This window comes from Asterias amurensis, chromosome 3 (genome assembly GCF_032118995.1).
Source record: "Asterias amurensis chromosome 3, ASM3211899v1".
Classification (NCBI taxonomy): Eukaryota; Metazoa; Echinodermata; class Asteroidea; order Forcipulatida; family Asteriidae; genus Asterias; species Asterias amurensis.
In genome coordinates, this window is record NC_092650.1 from 14,312,667 (window position 1) to 14,337,919 (window position 25,253).

At 38.8% G+C, this 25,253-nt stretch overlaps 2 protein-coding genes across 4 annotated transcripts in view; one reads left to right on the plus strand and one right to left on the minus strand.

The window, feature by feature from the left end:
* Nucleotides 1–10,813, plus strand: part of LOC139934649 (uncharacterized) — a 26,949-nt gene extending 16,136 nt beyond the window's left edge. The window contains exon 9 of the mRNA XM_071928971.1: nt 10,706–10,813. The gene's annotated coding sequence lies outside the window, so the exon portion shown is untranslated. The remainder of the gene's footprint in view (nt 1–10,705) is intronic.
* LOC139934648 (NFX1-type zinc finger-containing protein 1-like) lies at nt 119–14,720 on the minus strand. Of its 3 annotated transcripts, none has more exons than XM_071928967.1 (3): nt 14,512–14,720; nt 10,893–11,245; nt 119–9,626 (listed from the first exon to the last, which is right to left on the minus strand). In XM_071928967.1, exons 2-3 carry the CDS (start codon nt 11,204–11,206, stop codon nt 3,809–3,811), a joined length of 6,132 nt encoding a protein of 2,043 aa, XP_071785068.1. In that variant the 5' UTR covers nt 11,207–11,245; nt 14,512–14,720; the 3' UTR covers nt 119–3,808. The 3 variants fall into 3 exon arrangements, with proteins under 3 accessions (XP_071785068.1, XP_071785069.1, XP_071785070.1); XM_071928968.1 differs by lacking the exon at nt 14,512–14,720 and adding an exon at nt 13,024–13,162; XM_071928969.1 differs by lacking the exon at nt 14,512–14,720 and adding an exon at nt 13,024–13,157 and having other exon boundaries at nt 10,893–11,240.
* Between the last annotated feature and the right edge of the window lie 10,533 nt (nt 14,721–25,253).

Sequence of the window (25,253 nt, forward strand, 5' to 3'; positions counted from 1 at the left end):
TGAGGCGTTTTTGTCGTTGTGGTGTTGGCATGTTTGTTTCTTTGCTTGTTTTTTTTCTCTTGGGGGAGGGGGAGGGGGCTTTGTGACTTGCTTACAGGGTTGTGTTTTTTCTTCGTTGTTCGCCATCCGATTTAAGATTTTCAATATTGTTTTAGTTCTTGCCATTTATCTTCATGTGAATTTTTCTCACACATACATGAACATTTATGTTTTTTTTCCTGAAAACTTGGTTGTCACGTTCGGATACCTGAGTGAAAATTATGAAAATTTTCAGTTTTTTAATGCTTAATATTTCACTCCTCTTTTTTGAAGTTTTAATCGAAGGAGGGTTTACTTGACTTCGCTGTTTTCTCTTTTACTTGACCCCTACATCCACAACTGTTATTACATTTTTCTTTTCAATGGCATGGACCGTGTAAAAAGTATTTGCTTTTTATATACTTTGTGTATGTGAAAATTGGCAAGGTCAAACAAAGATCTACAACTTCCCCAACTCATCATTTTATATTTGTTAGTTTGTCTAAATATCTGTCATTTCATTTCAAGATATTTCTTTCCATTCCAACAGTTAATCAAAAAACAATAACAAAGAACAGTATTTAGGAGAAATTGAAATGGGGGCATAACAAGAAAAGCCCAAGCTTGTGGTTAGGCATGCCCAGACAAACAAAAACACAAATATAGTGATGGTCGCAGATTTGTTGCTAGAAGTTGCAGCATTTTGTAACCATGTTTGTTTTTGTAGAATATTGAATCAAAAAGCAGTTTGTAAAAATATATACGAGACCTGCTTCGATAACTCTTTTTTCTCCCTTGTTTTATGTTTTGTGTTCAGAGTGTGATGAGCCTGCAAGTAAAATACTCAAGAGACTTTCAAAGTCATTTAAAACACTCTTTCTCTTTAGTTTATTAATCATTTTAAAATTCCATTATTTGGTGCAATTTCATTTCTTATTTTTTGGACAATTGTTGCTTTTGTTTCTTTTGAGCAGCTGCCATACTTTTAATTTAGTTTTGTTGAACTGTATCTGGATTACATACTTGTTTTCTTGCATGACGCCAGTGCACTTGAACGCACCTATCCTGTCTGCCATTTTGTTGGTCGACTATACTTGTCCACCAAACAATTTACCCCCCAAATAGTGAAAATAGTTAGCTCGCATTATGCGGAGACAGGCGTTTTTTCCTGCAATAAGTTAATACAATGTCTATAGACCTTACGCATTTACATGTACACCATCCCGGCCGTCATCATACATGTATGTAGGCTAATCGACTTGACAAAACAAGGGAAGAGCACAGACTTGTACGGGCAGCACACAGGATTGACCTTTGGGTGAGGGCGCCCTTCCCAAATGTTGTCATGTGTATAAGGTCTATTGACCCCATGCACAAACTTAACATGCAGCTTGTCTGCCACGCTTGCCATTTTGGAGATCCAAACTTTATTAAGTGCATTAACGCCGGCCACCTAAAATGTGCACTACACTGTATAAGACGCAGGGAACATTGATTCCCAAAAATGGCGCAATCAAGTTTTGCGTTCAATATAATTTTTTTTTTGATAGCAACAAATCCTTTATAAGCTCAAACTAACTAAGGATACGATTATTTTACAGTTTACTAAAAAGTACGTATGTAAGTCAGGATACAGTAATAGTGATGTTAATTAATTAACATTTAAAATGTTGACTTCGCAAAGTGGCGAAGACAACTACTTTCATCAACGGTTTAATCATCCCCCTATTGTTTGAATTTAGGCTTAAAACTCATTGACAAAAACTAAACAACAGCAATGCCCTTTTCAAGTTTTCATAATGAGTTCCTTGACACACAAGGCATTTTTTTTTACAGGCATCAAAATGAAAGCAACCAAAGGCACTCTCTGCAGAATAAACACTCCATAAACCCTTTCTGGTGGTGAATGTGCTTCTGCCTCATTTGTTGTTTTTGTTGTAGGTTTTGAATCTAATTATTTAACTTTCCCCGGAATCAAACATTTAGAGAATGAGGTTTTTATTCTTCTTCGAGATTGCCTGGAACGAGTTGTCTGTAAAATTGCTGCATTTATCATGATCCCTAAGGTGACCCAACATTACAACTCCTTAAAGGCATTGAACACGTTTGGTAATTGTCACAGACCAGTACTCTCTCTTGGTGTATCCCAAAATATGCATAAAAGAACAAACCTGTACAAAACTTTTGGACTCAATTAGTCACCCAACTGGCAAAAGAATGATGAAAGAAAACAAAACTGTTGCGTTTTATACTCGGGTGCTTTCAGATGCATATTAAAAGACTTCAGCTGAAGTATCATTTGAGTGAAAAATTACCCCTTTCTCTAAAACTATGTTACTTAGGAGGGAGCCATTTCTCACAATGTTTTATACTATCAACACCTCTCATGCTTGTTTTAACAAGTTACTTTTTAAGCAAATAATTGTTTTTAGTATTTACAAAAAGTGTCCAGTGGCTTTAATAACATCCCAGAACCAAAAGATTTCTTATTTTCACCTTTTTTTTTTTTTGCTTATCTACATGTTATTCTACTTTTTGCTTGATAGCATTCTATGAAAATCTGAAATTTCTCATCAAAATAAATCAGTAAATATGATTACAAACTGTCAATATTTGCAAATTTCAAATAATATAGCAAGCAACTACTGTCAATAATTACAATTGTATAATAACATTCTTAATATTGAAAATTTATGCTATTTTGGTGGAACTCCTGAATGTAAATATTTCATGTATAACTATTTTCTTTCCGGATAGTGAACCAAAACAATAAAAGTTATTTTCATATACAAATTATAACTTGTATTGACTTTTTTTTATTAACCCCATGTCAAGATTCATGAAGGAAACAAAACTGTTGTCCTGTAAATAAGTATAGTTTTGGGATAAGTGTTGTCCCATCTTGTAGCTTATAAAACAACTTGGCGAAAACGTGATTTTGTAATTTTGACATTAATCCGGTAGCAAATGAGTACATTATTGTAATGCAATTTTTCACTTAGCAAAAAAGTTTAACAACATTGCTTTAAAACACATATTATAGCAAATTCCTTGCCACATGAAGCAATGTTTACAGGCAACTATGAGAAACTAACTAAGTAAATTGCTGCAAGTTACATTACATTAAGTTTGAAACATATTACAAAGACTGAGTTAAATACAATGAAAAAATTAACATTATTTAACACCTCCTTAATAACATGTTAATGGTGCAGTCTTTCCAATAAGTAGCAGGGTGGATACATGCGCAGTGCAAGTCTAATTGTTATTATTAAGTATTTTGTGAAAATGTAACTAACATATAATCGTACATATTTTGCTTGGCTAAATTTGTTTTGTTCACGATATCTGAAATTCTACTCGACTTGCACTAGAAGTAGGCCCGATTAGGAACAATGGCAATTTACACTATTCTACACAACAGCTTAACAACATTTTAAGGTGCAGTCTTTCCATTAAGTATTTTGTGAACATGTAACTACATGTAACATATAATCGCACACATGTTTAGCTTGTCTAATTTTGTTTTGCTAACAAGATCTGATAATCTGGTTGGACTTGCACTAGAAGGGTAGGCCCTACTGAAAACAATGGCAATTTACATTTTTTTAATGTGCTATTTTTTATTTCACTCCCATGACTTCTCTATCTATAGGAAAATGAGTAGGCCTATATCACAAAATTCGTGATTGTCATTTCCCTTCCTCTCTGGTGCGCGTGACGGGGGACTGGGAACCGATATTCCGTATAACCTCATTGTAGAACTAAACTTTACGGTTCCAGACAAGTTTTACAAGTCGAGATTCTGTAAATCGTAGTTATCCATGTTGGCTTGCTCCGACCAGGCCGCAAACTTGGCCCCATCCATCTCAGTCGCCACGGCGTTGCCACTAGTCAACTTGTGGCTTGTGCCCCCGATATCAGCCTTACACTCCGGGCATCGACTTTTCTCCATAGCGCCACCGCATTCCCCAATGGCATAGATGTGTCCATTGGGACACTTGTACCAGTGGCCTTTCTTCAGACCCATTGCCGCAACGATCATTATCTTGGTCTCTTCACTGATACCCAACGCTCCGATACCCTCCTTGATTTTCTTCAGCAGCTCTGTGACTCCCGTCTCTGCATCTGGTGTCAGCCGTCCCCCTTCCCTAAAGAGTATGTCCCCAACCTGGTCCAACTCGCTCGACAGTGCGCTGTCAGTTCTTCCGTGCATCTGGTGCTGAAGGCTGCATGCGTTGCAGCAGAAGTAGAGACGGTGCAATTCATTTGGGAAGTCAATGAGCTCTTGATTTGTGCCTCGGAAAGGCCTTGCTGTATTGAATAGCCGCTTGCCCACTTTCAGTAAATCGTTCATGGTCTTTTGGAACCATGGTGAGTCCTTCGCATCGACTAACCTTAGATTCCGTCTTAACTTTATTAGTTTACATGCAAACTTTGTTTCATTCAAGAGCTTGTTAAAATCGTGTGATGATGAATCTCTGTTTAGCTCTCGAAGTTTACTTCTCAAAAAGACCTCTCTATTTATAGAGGTAAACAGATCACAGTTTGCATCGATTTTGTGTAACATAGTTATTAATTCTGATTTGCTTTGTTCAATTTGCTGTGCCCGATCCGAGCCTCCACTAACTTGAGCTTTGACGGCTTCAATATCTGAAAGCATCTTGACAACCTCTCTGTTATATCGCGTGCTTCGCCGGATAGGCGTCTTGCACTTTGGACAACTTTTCAGTTGAATGGAGACTGTAGATTGCTCTGGTTCCGAACTCAATTCGCCGTCTTCTTCCTTGACCTCCACGTTTGGGTTAGGAACGCTATCAACTTGCGTCATCCACCGATCTAGACCAGTCACTTCAATGATATGCTTGCAATCTTGTAACTGTACAAATCGGGCATCAGCTTCATCTTCATTACCGAACAAAATTTCGGTGACTTCTGCTTTGTCGCAAACACGACATTTGGATGGGCAAGGCTCTCCACAGTTACCAATACACTTATGACCACATCGTAACTCCTTTGTGCAAGCTTTGTCACATGGATCTCGATCGCAAGGCTCGCTGCATTTCTTACTGCATCCTTCACCATGAGCACAGCGCCACCTGCAGGGTTCTAGACATGGTGCGCATGGCTCCCCGCACTTTTTATGACAATTGCTGTGTGTACAACGATTCTCACAATTCCTCTCGCAGGGTGGGCAGTAGCTCGAACACCTTTGAGAACATAAATGGCCACACACCAGCACACGACCACATTTGCATGTGCAAGATACGTGTAGCCTTCCGCCAAAACAAGACCGGCAACTGCCAGTACAATGGTGACCACATGCTAACAATTCTTTGCATTTGTGTGGACATTGATCTGGAGCTTCATAGCAGAGCATTTTTTCTTCATGACCACAAGGAAGGTCTGTACGTAACACTTTCTCATGACACTCGTGCAAATCGGGATTAGCAGAGCATTTCATTGTGACTAAATGGTTACACCTAGGCAGCAACCTTTGTACGAGGACAGAGCATAACTTGGTGCATTGCTCAGAACACATTCTCTGACACTTGTGACCTTCTTGACAGGAGACGATTTTTCTTTCGCAACTTTTCTGGCATCGAAATTGTTCGTGGTTGGAATCGTCCGGGTGGCACAGCTTAGTACACGAATGGCCACAGGTCAAGCGAAAGGTGCAGGGACGCATACAGCCGCCTTCGGGTGCTTTTTTGAAGTCATCTGCGCACGCTACTAGTGTTTCTTCATCTGGGTGAAGATGACAAGCAAGAACCAGTTTGTTTCCAAGGAGCTTCTTGGTCTTCAGTTCATCTGTGATAGCCTTCCACAGAGCACTGTTGGCTGAGAGCTGGTCAAAATTACCAATGCAATAGAGCCCCATCTTGGCCCTCGATAGCATGACACAGACCCGGTTTGATGTCTTTAGGAAACCGATTTTACCTTGGTCGTTGCTCCTCACCAGCGACAGAATGATGATGTCACATTCTTCTCCCTGATAGTTATCTACAACGCTGACGCGAACCATGCCGCATCCTGCTTCGTCTAACTTTGGTTTGATGGAGAATAGCTGACCTTTGTCCGTTGTTAGAACCGTGATCTGTGACGGAGAATAACCTTGCCGCAAGATGTGCTTGCATAATGCGACCACCATATTCGCCTCATGCTCACTGGAGTGGCTCTTCAATCCATCATTCTCATCATCCTCGCTGAGGTCATGGTTAATAAAGAAAATGTTCTTCGCTAAGCCACGGATGTTTTCCATACCTTGGACTGAGTCATCATCTTGAATATCTTTGTAAAAATGGTTCCTCATAATCTCTGATATTTCAGGTCGCATGCGATGTTGTCGTGAAAGTGTCTGACACGGGTACTCATTATTGACCATCCGCTCAAAGAGAGACAAGTCCAGGTGGTATTGTTTGGCCAGACGATAAACGGCGGGGTTCGGCCTCAGTTGTTGGTGGTCACCGATCAGGATCAGGTGCTGGCAATGTTGACTAAGAGCTGCTATCACGTGGGCTTCAATAACCTCCGCAGCTTCCTCCACCACCACAATACGAGCCCCAACACGTTGTAGTATCGACTGCTTCTTGGCAGCACCAGTGGTGGTCATACCGATGACTTTGACGTATTTCAAGCGTTGACACACATCGTCGTTGTCAATCTCTCTGATTGCTCGGGTTCGCTCGTCATACATTTGTGTATCTTCAACAGTATCAACGAGACATGTTGTGCGATACATGTCGACCCAATACCGGTAGAGTCTCCACCTGTCACTTCTACAAAGCATCCATATATCGGTCACTCCGTTTGCATCCTGCTTACTCATCTTAGCACTGCTCCTCAATTCTTTCTTCACAGGCCCTAAAATCTTTACAAGTCGGTCATCTTTATTTTCTACAGCCCATTTGTAGAGTGACGCAACGTCAATGGTTCCTCTTTGTGAAACTTTGTGAGCTACTTGTGTTCTAGATTTCTGCATAACACAATCGTCTATCTCATCATCCAGCAGCCTGCTTTCACCATACGAGCTTCTTTGTTTGTCATTCTCACCGCCTTTGTGTGCCAACCCACCAAGGTTTGTATCCCGAACATCTTTGCTTTGATAATGCATTTGGATAATACATTCATCTATCCCAAGCCACTCGCACATGACCTCCAGCCCTGTATCTCCTTTTTCTAGTCTCCGTAAACGGAAGAGTCCTTCAGCATGTTGATTTTCCATGACGGACAGCAGATCATCGGCATTGTGTATTACTGTCTGAAATGAAACCGCCCTGCTGACTTTGGCTTCGATCACATCCCGGGTTTCATGTCTCTGCCGTTTTTGGGCACTTTTGAGTCTATCTTTGTTTGAAGTCCGTTTCATTAAATTGTTGAGGTTAAACGCTTTCAACGTCTCACTCTGGCTGCGGCCACCAATCCGTACAATATTTTTCTCGAATTTTAAAACTCCTTCCAGGAATTGGTCCAGAGCGTGGTTTGTGTAACACACAATAACAATCGGACCGGATTTACCTTCGGACCACACGTCTTGATTACGAGGGCGAAGAAGGACCTCCATTATCTTCAACCCTACGTAGGTTTTTCCTGTTCCCGGTGGTCCCAGGATGACGGCTAACTCTTGAGTCAAAGCTGCGTGTACAGCTCGTAGCTGAGAGTCGTCCAAATGAACCATAGTCTCGTCTGGCCAGTCAGCAAAGTTCAAAACGGCAATCTCTCTGGGATTAGGCCAGCTTTTAACAGGTTTGATGTCTTCACTGACTTTCTCAAGAACCGGAGAAGCAACCTTCTCTTCAACATTTCCATCATCTGTTTTCTGTTCATCAGACACCGAGTGGTTTTCTTCTGTTTTCTGGCCGCAATCTACTGGGTTTGCTGCTTTGCTATCAGGTGACTTATGATCACTGTCGGCATCAGATGTCTGGCAGAGGTCCGGGCTGCTTGAAGAGCTGGGTGCTGGTTTATTGGATGTTGTTTGTACTGTGGTTGTCGATATGAGCGACATCGGAGTGTTCCCAGAGGCGGTTATGCGGTTGCAAAAGGAAGCTGATTTGGAACAAGAACCAGAGAACATATGTGTGGGCAATGAAAGTTTTTTGTATTTTTGCTTGTACAATGGTGATAGGTCATAAGTTTGGTCTACAGCAGTTCGAAGATACAAGGGAGCCAAGAAGTCACGTGATGCCTTCACGATGTAGTCTTTCAGAGGCAGGGTGTCCTCTTTGATCTTTTGCAATCCCTTCAGCACAGGGCGATAGGCTTCGAAGAAAGCTATAGACTCTACCATTATGTACTCATTAGAATACATAGATGGATCAGTGACGGGATACTGAAACTGAATATCAATGATCCCTTGCTTGATGTCTTCGGGGTTTCGGTTCGCAACCACGCCGAAAAGACCACTCACAAAATCATCTCTGGAGAGACACACCAATGATCCGTAAGAAAGCACTTTCATTTTCTCTAACTGATTGGTCCTCCATCCACGAATACTGAACTGGACGCGATATGAAATGCCATCATACCCACAGACAGGATTCAATATATGGACGCTACGATACACGCGGACGTCGTCCAGGCGCACTGCGTTGCTATCTTTTGTTTCCTGTTGTTTGATGAAAGATGAGATCCCGTTCCGCAAGGGGGCAACAAAATCCTCCCTGAGCAGCCGAAAAATCGTGTCTAGGTATGCGTCTACACTGTCGTATGCACCCTCCTTCAAAATAGCTTTCAAACCCGGGAGCTCGTCACTTCTTATTTCAGATATATCGGGAAGAACTGGCATCGCTCTGAATTGATTAGTAGCCAATAGTTGCTGTGAATCCTCGTCCTCAGATTGTACTCTGTTGCACTCAACATAGAGATTATCAAGCCGGAGCAGGATGTCCTTGTCCAGTGGTTTGTCATCAGATGTGAGCCCTGTTCGGTAGTTCATGTGCAGTTTACTGACAACATGTGAGACACGATCAGCGGCTACCATGGGATTCGTCGAGTGTTGCATAATAGCGGTACAAAGGGTACAAATTCTGTCAACACTTTTCTGGGTTTCGTCACTGATCTTTGTTTCTCTAATCCATTGTAGTAGTCTCCTTTTGAAGAACACCGAGTTCTCAACATCCCCTATGACCAACTTGAGGTTGTTCTGATGATGAGTGCTTCCCGTGCAAGCCTTTTCTATTATTTGAAGTATCTGGGAGACCGTATCATCACTCATCGCACTGTCGTCTAGAGTCTTAACTAGGGATTGGGATTCGCCTACCAGTTTTACCACAATATCTTCGCCGTCAAGTCCTAGCATGAAGGATATGCGTAAACCACGAATTTCTCGCCTTGGTGGCGTTTTCTGAAACGGTCCCGACCTTTTGAAACAACCGCGTGGTCTTGACGACTCTAGGTTACGATAACGTGATAAATTATGTTTTGGTGGACTATTTACCGTTCGTGTCTGATACTCGAACTTCCTCTTGGTCCCGGTTTTTCTTCCTGCCCAGTGCGAACATCCTGGTCTGTCGTTGCTGCTGTAATGTCTCGTTTTGTGTTCGAAAGGCCTCTTTAAACCGATTGGAGATCCTACGGTTGGCTGTCTGACAGCCTGGGACCTAGAACTGGATAAAATAAAATAAAAATTACATTAATTTATTTGTTTTTTTAAAATGTAATGGCTTGGTCTGCTCTTGTCCTTGGTTTTAGAGTGAATACCAAACACACTCATTCCTTTTAAAACAAAATGTTTTGACATCACCTCGAACAAAAGAAACAATTAAGGTGTGGTAGGTTTTAGTCCATTTAATATGTTAAAGTTTCCTGTGAAGCCCAACCCAATGGTACCAGTAAACTTCACTGAGCATCATTTCAAGGCTCGTGAATTGCGTCAGAGAGTGGCCTCAAGCCTTAATCAATCCCTGTCTATATTCACCTTTAAAGGGAAAGTACACATTTGGTAAATGTCAAAGACCAGTCTTTTCACTTGGTCTATCTCAACATAAGCATAATATATTTAGCCTGTGAAAATTTGAGCTCAATTGGTCATCGGAGTTGCGAGAAAACGATAACCGAAAAACACCCTTGTTGGGCGAATTTCTGTGCTTTCAGATATGAATAATACTAGAAGTCTTTTATTATTTTAGTGAGAAAGTACTTCTCTCTCGAACTCTATGCTTCTTCAGAGCGAGCCGTCTCACAATGTTTTCTACCATCAACAACTCTCCAATGCTTTTAACAAAGTAAGTTTTAAAGTGAATATTTGTTTTGAGTACCAAACGTGTACCTTCCCTGTAAACTAAATTCATAAGCAGACGACCTGAAGTGCAGGTGCCAAACGCCACCTCAGACCAATCAAGGCACATATCCAATGAAATCATTCTATCCAATGAAATCACTGGTTCTGATTAGACATGGCACCAGTCAAAGGCGTCTTCGTCAAGTAAAGTAGGTTACTTTTTCAATTTACCATCTATATGGGGTTAAGTGTGTGTACGCCATACGTCAACCTACCATTGACCTCCTATGGTCTCTCTTTAGTTTGCACCAGCTCCTGGTGGTTTTGTTACATATTTTTCCAACTGAATGTAACAAAACCACTTTGTTACATATTTTTCCAACTGAATGTAACAAAACCACCAGGAGCTGGTCAAGCAAAAGACATTTTCCGAACCGTGGACCTTATTGTCCTCTTTTGTTACAGGTCCCCGGTTTAAATGTGTATACCTACACACTACCCCACCTAGGGTACTCAACATGTGCATGATGGTTAGAGCTGGCCATGCTGTTAGAGGGCGCCCTATTACAAATTACTGTCACAACCACAGATGATAATGTTTAGGACACAAACTCTACCCGCTCCTACTATAGGGAGGTAGAAATACTCCTACCTTGCATCCTTTTTAGAGGAATAAATCCGTCGATCTTCTGCCTCATTTCCGTCTTCCTTTTTCCTCTTATGCGGATTGTAGTCGTCCTCTTCTTCCCCTCTCTTTCCTGACCGGGATGGAATCTCCAGTGAATGACTCTGACCAGCAGCTCCAGTAGACGAATGTTCCATGTTGTGTGGTCTTTCGAGGTCCTCACGGGGACTGACTATCCTTGCACTGTCACTGCTAGACTCCACACTGTCAGAGTGTCTACTATCGGCTGATCTGGCACCAAGACGCTCAAAGACTGTTTTCTCTTTGCTCTCATAACTCATGACGTCTCAATGATGTATCCGAACTCTAAGTTTGCTATACTGAAAATGAAAGTAGAGGATAACTATTGCTCAGTTTAGGCACAAAATTGGATTGGGAAATTTAAAAGCTTGAGAATAACTCCTGAACTATAGGCATGCTAGAGAGACGCAATTTGTACCTCGACTCTACCTTATTCCTGCATCTTAAAGGCAGTGGACACTATTGGTAATTACTCAGAATAATTATTAGCATAAAACCTTACTTGGTAACAAGTAATGGGGAGAGGTTGACAGTATAAAACATTGTGAGAAACGGCTCCCTCTAAAGTGACATAGTTTTCGAGAACGAAGATTTAGAATTTGAGGTCTCAAAATCAAGCATCTGAAAGCACACAACTTCGTGTGACAAGGTGTCTTTTCTTTTATTATTATCTCGCAACTTCAACGACCAACTTAGCTCAAATTTTTACAGGCTTGTTATTTTATGCATATGTTGAGATACACCAAATGAGAATACTGGTCTTAGACAGTTACCAATAGTGTCCAGCCGTCGTTTTCACCAAACTCTTCCTAATTTAGGATTAATCTTAGGACTTAGGACGGGTTCAGTTCCGTATCAAAATACGTAGGACGCATTGAACTCATCCTAAGTTAGGACGGGTTACTCGTCGTAACTCGAGATAGGATTGATCCTAGCGTTTCGTGAAATCGGCTGCAGGGTCTTTAAATTTTGACTTTTATGGCCACTTTGTGCCATCTTTTGACTGGAAATGAGCAGCAAAATTGTGGATAATCGGAATACTTCTCAGAAAAGCGCCTTCAATGTAATACGTGTTTCTTGTACACAACGATCCCAGAGAGAGAAATAAAACACCAAGACAAATCAAATCACTCTCGGAATAACACTGAACATGCAAGAGGTTTCCATAGCATTTGAAAGCCTGTGTCAACTCAATGACTCTTTCATCATTGTTGTTTGGTTATCAGACATGCAGCTTTCTAATTGCAAGCAAAAAGACTGGAAATGGCCCATCACACTTAACTTAACTAACAGTTTTTCAGTTTTGATATGACACTATTTTGACAAGAAAAAGAGGGAATCAGCTAAACAGCTGAAAAGTTGCATGTCTGGTTTATGAGACGAGTTTTTGTAGGCGAGGCACGCGGCTAGAGAGTAGGTCTACCACCACCAAAATAACCAGAGCCTGCAAGACAATTTCGGCAAAAAAATTGTTAAAAACAAATTTTACGGCCTAAATAAAATAGTTATCTACTTTTAATTGAGTTTTTGTATGATTGCAAAAACAAATGCTTTAATTCCCTTATGTCAGTTTTGTCGTGCATAATAAAAATATCATAACGAAAACACTAAACTGATTCAGCTTTATTCAAATCGAAAAAGCTAAAAATCTGAAAGACAAAACAAAAGCCTTTTCCGGCAAATTTGGGCACATTTTAGTAGTCTACATTATACAAGAACTGTACACATGCCCAGACACAGTTACTGGAGCGCTGTACTCACTTTTTTCCATCGAAATGTTGTCATTCTCTGTATAACGACAAATTTCGAAAAAAAGCAGTACAGCGCCCACTGTTACTGGGTCTAGCACATGCCCAAAATGCAATAAATGACACAATTTATACAGCCTCGTTTGCAAAATCATACGCCGCGAAAAAAAAACAGTCTCTTGCACAGAAAACGCAGACCACTTTAAAATTGTGTTTCGTTATCTTGATTAAGATGGGTCATACATGTTGAATTCAGGTAAATTAGCTTCAAGTTCCCCCAACAACCTGGCGACATTACAACTATTGGAAAGGAAACATGTTTTACTCACCAGTTTTCGAGAATCGCTTCAAAATAATGTATATGGGTGATTAATACATTTCCAACATTACTTTGTATGTAGCCGCGTCATTCGCAATTCAGCTCCCAGCTACGAGTAAGGATGATTAGCTCCCCCAAATTATGATGATTATTATTATGTACGTTGTGCTTTTAGAATGTACAATGGAGCAAACCAACCCAAAGAACCGATCAAAAGTCGAGGAGCTGTTTATCCCTCGTTCTCCAATAAATAACTACAAATATAGAACACTCAACTTCCCAAAGCCCTTGCGGTACAATGAGCAATCCGTGTTATACATAATAATAATAAGAGTAGTTGATGGATTAATTGCACTCGCTTTGAGTAAACGCTGAACCGACTGGAACACGTTTAGGACTTTGCTGGCGTTTCTCATTCGGGAAAGCCCCTTGGAAAAAAAACATGAGTGTGTGCAATCGTTATGAACTATGAACTTGGCATCACGAGACAGGGAGTGGCAATCTATTTGCATAGCAAACAATGAGTAACGTACAGCGGTCGCAACAATATTGTGAGCCTATTGCATTTTGGGTTCTTAGTGTCGGTTTAAAGCCACTGGACACTATTGGTAATTGTGAGAGACCAGTCTTCTCACTTGGTATATCTCAACATATATACATAAACAAACCTGTGAAAATTTGAGCTGAATATTTGGTCGTCGAAGTTGCGAGATAACTATGAACCCCTGTCACATCGTGCTTTCAAATGCTGTGCGAGACCTCGAAATCTAATTCCGAGGTCTCGAAATAAAATTGGCGGAAAATTACTTCTTTCTCGAAAACTACATTACCTCAGAGGGAGCTGTTTCTCACAATGTTTCATATTATCAACCTCTCCCCGTTACTCGTTACCAAGTAAGGTTTTATGCTAATAATTATTTTGAGTAATTACCAATAGTGTCCACTGCCTTTAAGCAATGTCTGTGCCCAGCAGCAGCAAGTGGTTGTGCATTATGGTTCTTTAAAAATGTGTAAACAGATCTTTACAGCATGATACGTTCCTCTATTTTGACGGTTTACCTGAATGCGGTTTTGTGGATAGTTGTTAAGAAAAGTGCAATGTAAAATGCTTCAATTCTTTATTGCTTTCCTTCTTTCTCTCTTTCGTTTTCTTTCCTATCTTTATATTAAGCAGAAAAATACATTTAATATGAGGTCTTATATGTAGTGCTGGATATACATAAACTGTTACGAGTCTACACTAGACAAAGCATGAGACAAGGAAGAATGCAATAAACACAAACTATACACGTAATCTTTAACTTTTTAGCGATGAAAACGGTCTCCAAAACACATACTATAATTTAAGGGTGACAAACTCATTAAAACTGTATTGATTGAAATTGGTTATACCCATGAACATTCAAGTTGAATCCATGTAAAAGTAACGTAAGCAAATGTGTCCTTTCCCCAAAACAACCTTACAATATTTACTATAAAGGAAACGTGTTTTACTCACCAATTTTAATGAATCGTTTCTAATAAAATCCATTCAACATTCCGTCTGTACGTTTTGGCTTTATGGAGCAAACGGCTAATATGAACCGATCAAAAGTCTAGACATTTTCCCCCTTCCCCAACAACGTATATAGAACACTCAACTTCCTAAAGCCCCTGCAGTACAATCAACAATCCGTGTTATACATCATAGAAAGAGTTGGTGGAACAACGTAAACACCGAGTCGACTCAACTGAACCACATCTAGGAATTTGATGGCGTTTCTCATCCGTGAAGTGTGTGCGGGAGGATTGTATGAACTATGTGTGAACTTGGCATAATTATTAGGTGTTCGGGTATTGAACCCGAACACCTCTTATTTTTGTTCGGTTTTTTAGGTGTTCGGACTCGAGTCCGAAGACCTCTTGTTTTTGTTCGTTTTTTAGGTGTTCGGACTCGAGTCCGAAGACCTCTTGTCTTTGTTCGGTTTTTTTAGGTGTTCGGACTCGAGTCCAAAGACCTCTTGTTTTTGTTCTTTTTTTTTTTTTTAGGTGTTCGGACTCGAGTCCGAAGACCTCTTGTTTTTGTTCGTTTTTTTTTTTTTTTTTTTTTTTACTTCGTCTTCTTCTCCGTGGTTTTTGTCCGCTAACAAAGACATACTTGCTAAGTTCACATAATTTTGAAACTTCACACATAGTTAGATATTCATTAGTAGATGAAACCGTTTTAGTTTCGTCATGATGACGTCATCAGGTGTCGAATTACAAGGTTTTTAGGTTCAAAAAGTGACCATTTGCTTTTCGCTATATGTCTTCGAATTTTACAGTTATGATATTCATAATTACGCATCTGATAGATCAAGACTGGGACTACATTTGAAAAGTTAACGTCAAAATCGTATGACCCCTCCTTCCGTTCGTACCGGAAGGTCAAAGTTTGCAATTGTATATTTTTCTTCAAAAATACATCTCCGTCCCTTGTCCTCTAACAAAAGCACACTTTCCAAACCTGTATGAACTTCTAACTTCACACATAGTTAGATATTTATCAGGAGAAGAAACCGTTTGAGTTACGTCACGATGACGTCATCAATTCTTGAGTTAAAAATTTTCAAAGTTTATTATTTCAAAAAATCATAACTTTTGATCTACATGATGGGTTGTTACAATCGACACATCACCGGAAAGTTCGTTAAAAACTCCGTAAATGCCTCGCAGACATGATCCCATTTTGATCTCGTCTTCTGGTTCAAAATCGAGTTTGAAAATTCATAATTTCATGTATAAAGAACTACGAAATTTCCCACATTGGTTGTGCGTAACACGTGTGTCGTACACGTGTAGTGTATTAGGCATCATTTATTTGGTGGCATGCTGCCAAGTTTATTGTACTCTGTGCCATAGCGTGATATGCATAGAGCTATATAGCTCTATTATTTAGAGCTGTATAGCTCTATTTATGCAGAACGCTGCGAAAATGATTTCCTCTGAATCTTCGGCGTCAAATTGTTCAAATGTTACCCTTCTGATGGCTTAGAGGTCAATGTGGAATTGAAGACGAAGTTTCGCTGAGATGGCCACCTACTTCAGTGATTCATGGGACTTTTAATTATGTGAGAAAACAACAGTACAAAATGACGAACATTGGTCATGTTTTGGTTAAACACCGAGAAGAATAGAGACGTTACATCGATCGACAACTCCCCCTGGGTGAAGGGCGTTTTGGGCCCACGGAATTTACGTCAGTATTACAATATCTATTACTTCTTGAACTTAGCATAATCATCAATTGTTTTGATTATTTGTTAAAACAACTATCCAAGTTATTCTGAGTTAAATATTTTGAAGAAAATAAATCTCTGGAATAACATATAAGCCCTTTTAAACTTTCTCTAGTAGGAAAGGACGTTACGTAAACTAATCTATTTCTACCTCCATGCACAGACATGGATGTTACAATACAAAACATTCAAAGAAAACAGAATGGTTAAAGTCTAAGGCCCAAGCAATTAGGAGTGGTCTTGCTAAAATAAACTGCCGGATTAAACAAAACTTTAGTACAAACAAATAAGTAAAACAATCCAGATTCTCATTAAGGTGTTCGGACTCAAGTCCGAAGACCTCTTGTTTTTGTTCGTTTTTTTTTTTTTTTTTTTTTTTTTTAGGTGTTCGGCCAACAGCCGAACAACTATTGTTATTGTTCCGTTTTTGGTTTTTTTTCCTCGTGTTCTTCTTTCCCTGCGAACCTTCTCCAGCAATTTTAAACAAAAGTAAAGCTTGTACAAACTTAAACTTACTATGTACATAGACAATAGTGAGTAGATGAAACCGCCACTTTTTGGGAATGATGACGTCATTGATGACGTCATGGCAAGGTTTTTAAAGTTGAAAAACGACATTTGCTTTTCGCTGTATCTCAACGAATATAAGAGCTATGATAATCATACTTGGGTATCGGATAGATAAAGACTTGGACAACATTTGAAAAGTTAACGCAAAAATCGTACGACCTTAACTTCCGGGTCGTTACCCTGGGTCAAAGTTCGCCTTCGTGTATTTTACATAAAAAAAAAAAAAAACTTTTGAGCTTTTAAACAAAAGTAAAGCTTGTAAAAACTTAAAACTTACTATGTACATAGACAATAGTGAGTAGATGAAACCGCCATTTTTTTGGAATGATGACGTCATTGATTAGGTCATGACAAGGTTTTTAATGTTGAAAAACGACATTTGCTTTTCGCTGTATCTCAACGAATAAGTTCGACTTCGTGTTTTTTTCATAAAAAAAAACAACTTTTGAGCTGATCTACGGCATAACTCAAGATTGAAATCGATTTGAACCTTGAAACTCAACAGATAGTTGAACCTTAGTGTTTTAAGACAACACAGGCCTAATTACGTCACCAGGTATTAAATTACAATAAAACAATGTTAAAATGTGTACAAATCATATGGCGAAAACGTTTTGGGGGGAATCCCAACAGAGCTCTCGTTTGTCCAACAAAATAGGGCGCTGTTGATTATCAAATCTGTGTACATCATCCCGTGCGGAGGTAGCTAAATTTTAAAAGGGTTTCCATAAATTGCAAATTAACACCTAAAGCCAATCTTACACAAAAATATTGCATTTGTGAAGAAAAAAAGGAGTCGTTAAAAACTGTGACACAAGTTTAACTATAAAAATTAACGACACGTTGTAGAAAAAGTCATCTTTATGGTTCAATGTTTTTGAACTACGTCATCACGTAACGCCCAACCGAACACCGTATTTTTGTAATTTACAAAAATTTTATCTCTAGTTTTACTTCGTCTTCTTCTCCGTGGTTTTTGTCCGCTAACAAAGACATACTTTCTAAGCTCACATAAACTTGAAACTTCACACATAGTTAGATATTCATTAGTAGATGAAACCGTTTTAGTTTCGTCATGATGACGTCATCAGGTGTCGAATTGCAAGGTTTTTAGGTTCAAAAAGTGACCATTTGCTTTTCGTTATATGTCTTCGAATTTTACAGTTATGATATTCATAATTACGCATCTGATAGATCAAGACTGGGACTACATTTGAAAAGTTAACGTCAAAATCGTATGACCCCTCCTTCCGTTCGTACCGGAAGGTCAAAGTTTGCAATTGTATATTTTTCTTCAAAAATACATCTCCGTCCCTTGCCCTCTAACAAAAGCACACTTTCCAAACCTGTATGAACTTCTAACTTCACACATAGTTATATATTTATCAGGAGAAGAAACCGTTTGAGTTACGTCACGATGACGTCATCAATTCTTGAGTTATGAATTTTCAAAGTTTATTATTTCAAAAAATCATAACTTTTGATCTACATGATGGGTTGTTACAATCGACACATCATCGGAAAGTTCGTTAAAAACTCCGTAAATGCCTCGCAGACATGATCCCATTTTGATCTCGTCTTCTGGTTCAAAATCGAGTTTGAAAATTCATAATTTCATGTATAAAGAACTACAAATTTCCCCATTGGTTGTGCGTAACACGTGTGTCGTACACGTGTAGTGTATTAGGCATCATTTATTTGGTGGCATGCTGCCAAGTTTATTGTACTCTGTGCCATAGCTTGATATGCATAGAGCTATATAGCTCTATTATTTAGATCTGTATAGCTCTATTTATGCAGAACGCTGCGAAAACGATTTCCTCTCAATCTTCGGCGTCAAATTGTTCAAATGTTACCCTTCTGATGGCTTAGTGCTCAATGTGGAATTGAAGACGAAGTTTCGCTGAGATGGCCACCTACTTCGGTGATTCATGGGACTTTTAATTATGTGAGAAAACAACAGTACAAAATGACGAACATTGGTCATGTTTTGGTTAAACACCGAGAAGAATAGAGACGTTACATCGATCGACCACTCCCCCGGGTGAAGGGCGTTTTGGGCCCACGGAATTCACGTCAGTATTACAATATCTATTACTTCTTGAACTTAGCATAATCATCAATTGTTTTGATTATTTGTTAAAACAACTATCCAAGTTATTTTGAGTTAAATATTCGGAAGAAAAAAAATCTCTGGAATAACAAGCCCTTTCAAACTTTCTCTAGTAGGAAAGGACGTTACGTAAACTAATCTATTTCTACCTCCATGCACAGACATGGATGTTACAATACAAAACATTCAAAGAAAACAGAATGGTTAAAGCATAAGGCCCAAGCAATTAGGAGTGGTCTTGCTAAAATAAACTGCCGGATTAAACAAAACTTTAGTACAAACAAATCAATGAAACAATCCAGATTTTCATCTTCTTCTTCTCTTCGTCCTTTGTCCTCGAACAAAAGCACACTTCCCAAACCCGTATGAACTTGAAACTTCGCACATAGTTAGATATGCATTAGGAGTGGAATAATGTGTTAGTTAGGTCATGATGACGGCATCCATTCTTGAGTTTTAAAAATTCAAAGTTCATTATTTCAAAAAATCATTTTTTTTGATCCACGTGATGGATTCTTACAATCGATACATAATCGATCTTGTCTTCTGGCTCTAAAGAGAGGTTGAAAATTTCAAAAATCACGTCTAAAGAACAACGTACATCCCCCGTTGGTACGTATGTGCATAAACATTACACTTAAGCATACACACAATGTGCAATGTATTAGCTGTGCGGGAGAGTCACGCTCCAGTGATCATCAATAGAGCGCGAAAAAGCTTCCAAAAAAATGTCGTCGTCAAAAACCCCTAAAGGCATCTAATACTACATTTCAACCCTACTTAATAGTTAAAGGCGTTAGCAGTTCATATTTAGTGACAATGTTCGCCAAATCATGACACAAGAATTATTTCACCGTATCATAATCTCCTCTGTTGATACAAATACATGTAAACCCTCGTATGATGCATCAGGCCCGATGATCTAGTGGTCATCAGTCGCGCACACATCTCTGATACCTGCGAGTTTGAGTCTCCGTGTGAAATCAAAAAAAATTTTTATCCCCCAAAACTAAAAAATATTTATTTTTGTAATACATGTATTTAAGTTAGATTCTTATCTTTATATCGACAGTGTTGCCTTTTCTTTTTCTCAATTGTTAGCCAAACATAACCTGAGTGCATGCATGACACGATGATGTGAAATCAAGTCGTACTAGATCAAACGTCAAACCACCGACCCCCCAAAAATAAAAAAAATCGTAATTAATTAACCACGTGACCCATATTTGCATATTTAATTGTACAAGGGGACAAAGTTGTTGGAACTTCCTGTTGATGCTGACATCATGAGAACATCAGCATAAGTATTGGAATTGCACCTATTGGAATTGTACCTATTGAACCACTTGGAGTGTTCAAGGAGTCCAACACGTCAGTCTAGAGTCCAGCTCTGATTGTAAAAACCAATTGAGGCATCATCTTCAATTTAATTTTATGCAACAAGCAAACTTATAAATTTTCTGATTTTATTTCAAAGGGTAACATAAATGGCTGTTAGCAAACGGTTTCCAACAAAACTACATGGTGTACGTGCACAATACTCTTACTTGCCTCGAGCATTTACCTCTAGATAATAAGTCAAGCGTTCAGTTCAGAATGATAAAAGTTTGTTATTGCCAGATTATTCAGCGAACCATGAATCATACCCAGCTACTATTCACAAGAAAATCTATGCGTGGAGGGTAACAGACAGCGCACAATGGAACGGGAGTTTAACAATGACAATACCAAAAGTGCAATCGTCAGCCCTTGAAGTTTATTATACATGGAGCTGATGGTGATCAAAAGGATAAAAGTCTGTTGTCGATACACAACCGCCCACTTATATTCACCGGACCATGAATCACGGACCATAATTATGCACAAAATAAAATATTCAAAAGAATATCCATATAATAGATTTATCTGGTGTATTTAAACTAGCTGATGTCCCAGCCATGGGATTTTCGTGTGTTTTGTGCTAGATTCCTCGCTCCCCAACCAAAGTGACTACAAAACGTCTCTAATGGATAACAATGGTATATTTCGACATGGTTTTTTTTCAGCAAGAGTTGTGGGGCCCAATTTCTTCTCTAGTATTTATTTTGCCTATTTTGTTTATCTGTTATATATGGTTAAGTTTTATTTTACGCTAACTGTTTTTGTGTTTGTTCTTCCTGTAATTTTGAATTGTTTTGCCGCTACATAAGATTACACCCACTAAATAGAATTGCTTACATTGCTTTGTTCGTTAGAAAAAGGGGGGGGGGGGGGTCCGTACTCGTTAAGGTTTGCTTTTTATGAGCCCCTCCATCCCCTACATGTGTTTTGCATTGAGTTTTAGTTTTTAGGTGTTCGGGTAACAGCCTGAACAACTCTTTGTTATTGTTCGGTTTTTTCTTTTTTGGGGTTTTTCTTCTTCCTCTCGCTGTCGATTGTCCGCAAGAAAAAGCATAGATGCGAAGCTTGCATTATTAAGTTGAAACTTTGCACACCTGTAGACAATAACCAGTAGATGATGCAAAAGTTGTTACGTCACGATGACGTCATCAGTTCACGAGATACACTCATTCAAAGTTTATTATTTCAAAAAATCATAACTTTTGATCTACATGAGTGATTCTTACAATCAATACCACATCGGAAAGGTCAACAAAAACTCCGTCAACGCCTCGCAGACATGACCCCTTTTTGATCTTGTCTTCTGGTTCAAAATCGAGGTTGAAAATTCTAAAATTCATGAGGGATTTTTACAATCAATACATCATCGGAAAGGGCATTAAAAACTCTGTAAACGCCTCACAGACATGACCCAATTTTGATCTTGTCTTCTGGCTCAAAAGAGGGGTTGAAAATTTTAAAATTCACGTCTAAAGAACAATGTACATCCCCCGTTGGTATGTGCATAAACATTACACTTAGGCATACACACAACGTGCAATGTATTAGCTGTGCGGGAGAGTCACGCTCCAGTGATCATCCATAGAGCGCGAAAAAGCTTCCAAAAAAACGTCGTCGTCAAAAACCCCTCAAGGCATCTAATACTACATTTCAACCCTACTTAATAGTTAAAGGCGTTTGCAGTTCATATTTAGTGACAATGTTCGCAAAATCATGATACGAGAATTATCTCGCCGGATCATAATCCCCTCTGTTGATACAAATACATGTAAACCCTCGCATAATGCCTTGTGCCTCATGGCCTAGTGGTCATCATCAGTCGCGCTTACATCTGAGTCTTCGTTCAAGGCGGTTAACCTTTTGACCTTGTCTTCTGGTTCAAACCAATTTTATTGTATATTATTTTTTTTCTCCTATAAATAGCTTCGTTTTTAGTATATTTTCAAGGCGTTTTCAACCAACACTTCTTTTCCGGTTAGTTAGTCTCTTCTTCAGTCGTCATTATGCATAAGGCTCCAACCACATAAGCTATTTTGACAATCTATACATCATATGAAAGGGCTTTAAGTACGTACGTAGTCTGTTTTCAAGGCGTTTTCAACAAACATTTCCCTTCCGGTTAGTTAGTCTCTTCTCCAGTCGTCATTATTCATCAGTTCACTGTTCCTCGACCACATAAGCTATTTTGACAATCTATACATCATATGAAAGGCCCTCACGTACTTCACAAAATGGGTATGTTGGTGACCTTCTCTTGACCTTTTGACCTTTTTAAACCGGAAGTGCCTGTAAAATGCTTTGAAGAGGCATTATTTAAAGGCTTTTAGGTTGAAACGACACTTTTTGATGCTTTACCTTAAAACTATTTCACATCGAGAAAACTGTTTGGTTTTAATTTCTTTGCACATTGACGAGCTATCAACAACACTTTATTCATTGATTCAAACACTGACCCAACAATAGCCGAACACCTAGTGTTTGTTTTTACAAACACTATATCTAGTTTTAATTCTTCTTCTTCTTCTCAGCGTCCCTTGTCCCCCAACAAAAGCGCCTTTTCCAAATTCGTTTGAACTTGAAACTTCACACATCGTTAGCGATTTATTAGGAGAAGAAACCGTGTGAGTTACGTCATGATGACGTCGTCAATTCTTGAGTTATGAATATTCAAAGTTTATTAATTCAAAAAATCATAACTTTTGATCTACATGAGGGATTCTTTCAATCAAAACATCATCGGAATTGTCATTGAAAACTCCGTAAACGCCCCACAGACATGACCCCATTTTGATGTTGTCTTCCGGCTCAAAAGAGAGGTTGGAAATTTCAAAATTCACGTCTTAAGAACAACGTAAATCCCCATTGGTATGTGCATAAACATTGCACGCAGGCATACACACAACGTGTAGTGTATTAGCGGTGCAGCAGAGCACGCTCCTGTGATCATCCATTCTGCTTATTAGCGGCGATTGTCCGCTAAAAAAATCACACTTCCCGTCATCAAGTCTTGAGTTATGAATTTTCAAAGTTTATTATTTCAAAAAATCATAACTTTTGATCTACATGATGGGTTGTTACAATCGACACATCATCGGAAAGTTCGTTAAAAACTCCGTAAATGCCTCGCAGACGTGATCCCATTTTGAGCTCGTCTTCTGGTTCAAAATCGAGTTCGAAAATTCACAATTGCTTGTATAAAGAACTACGAAATTTCCCCATTGGTTGTGCGTAACACTTGTGGCGTACACGTGTAGTGTATTAGGCATAATTTATTTGGTGGCATGCTGCCAAGTTTGTTGTACTCTGTGCCATAGCGTGATATGCATAGAGCTATATAGCTATGCAGAACGCTGCGAAAACGATTTCATTTCAATCTTCAGCGTCAAATTGTTCAAATGTTACCCTTCTGATGGCTTAGTGGTCAATGTGGAATTGAAGACGAAGTTTCGCTGAGATGGCCACCTACTTCAGTGATTCATGGGACATATAATTATGTGAGAAAACAACAGTACAAAATGACGAACATTGGTCATGTTTTGGTTAAACACCGAGAAGAATAGAGACGTTACATCGATCGACCACTCTCCCCGGGTGAAGGGCGTTTTGGGCCCACGGAATTCACGTCAGTATTACGATATCTATTACTTCTTGAACTTAGCATAATCATCAACTGTTTTAATTATTTGTTAAAACAACTATCCAAGTTATTTTGAGTTAAATATTTTGAAGAAAAAAAATCTCTGGAATAACATAAGCCCTTTCAAACTTTCTCTAGTAGGAAAGGACGTTACGTAAACTAATCTATTTCTACCTCCATGCACAGACATGGATGTTACAATACAAAATATTCAAAGAAAACAGAATGGTTAAAGCATAAGGCCCAAGCAATTAGGAGTGGTCTTGCTAAAAAAAACTGCCGGATTAAACAAAACTTTAGTACAAACAAATCAATAAAACAATCCAGATTTTCATCTTCTTCTCTTCGTCCCTTGTCCTCGAACAAAAGCACACTTCCCAAACTCGTATGAACTTGAAACTTCGCACATAGTTAGATATGCATTAGGAGTGGAATAATGTGTTAGTTAGGTCATGATGACGTCAACCATTCTTGAGTAATAAAAATTCAAATTATTATTTCAAAAAATCATTATTTTTGATCCACGTTTTTTTTTTTTTTACTTCTTTTTTAAAATATTATCAATAGAGCGCGAAAAAGCTTCATGAAGAATAGTCTTCGTTCAAGGCGGTTAAAAAATACATGCCCCTTACAGTATTTTCTTCAGTCGTCAGTCAATATTTCCTTAGTTCATATTTCCTAAACTACATAAGCTATTTTGACAATCTGTACATCATATGAAAGGGCTTTACGTACTTGACAGAAATGGATATGTTGGTTAAACGGGAAGTGACTGTGAAATGATTTGAAAGGGCGTGGTTTATTGTCTTTTAGGTCGAAATAAACATCCTTTGATGCTTTACCATCACACCATACAAGTCTGGCAAAGGTCTGGTTTAAAACAAATATTACCGATGACGTCACCAAACATACACTTTTACTAGATGACGTAATCATGTGGTTTTGACAGTTTTTGTAATTTGAATCATTTATTACAAATCTTGAGAACAAAGCAAGGTGTAATATTTGTTTTTTAATCCAGGCTTTTACTCCCGGAAACCGAACACCTTGAGTTTGTTCACAAACTCTCAATCTCTAGTTGACTCAATTATTATTATTATTATTATTATTTTTTTTTTTAAAGTAACTGTCCGGACCACGGTCGTACCATTCGCAAGCACTAACTTGGATATTTTTTTATCACCTTGGCTAACGTCCCCTGTACGTCTGGGCCATCTTGCAACATTCGTTGACAATTTGCAGTTTCTTCTGTCTTTTTATTACACATTCTGCAATTAATTGGA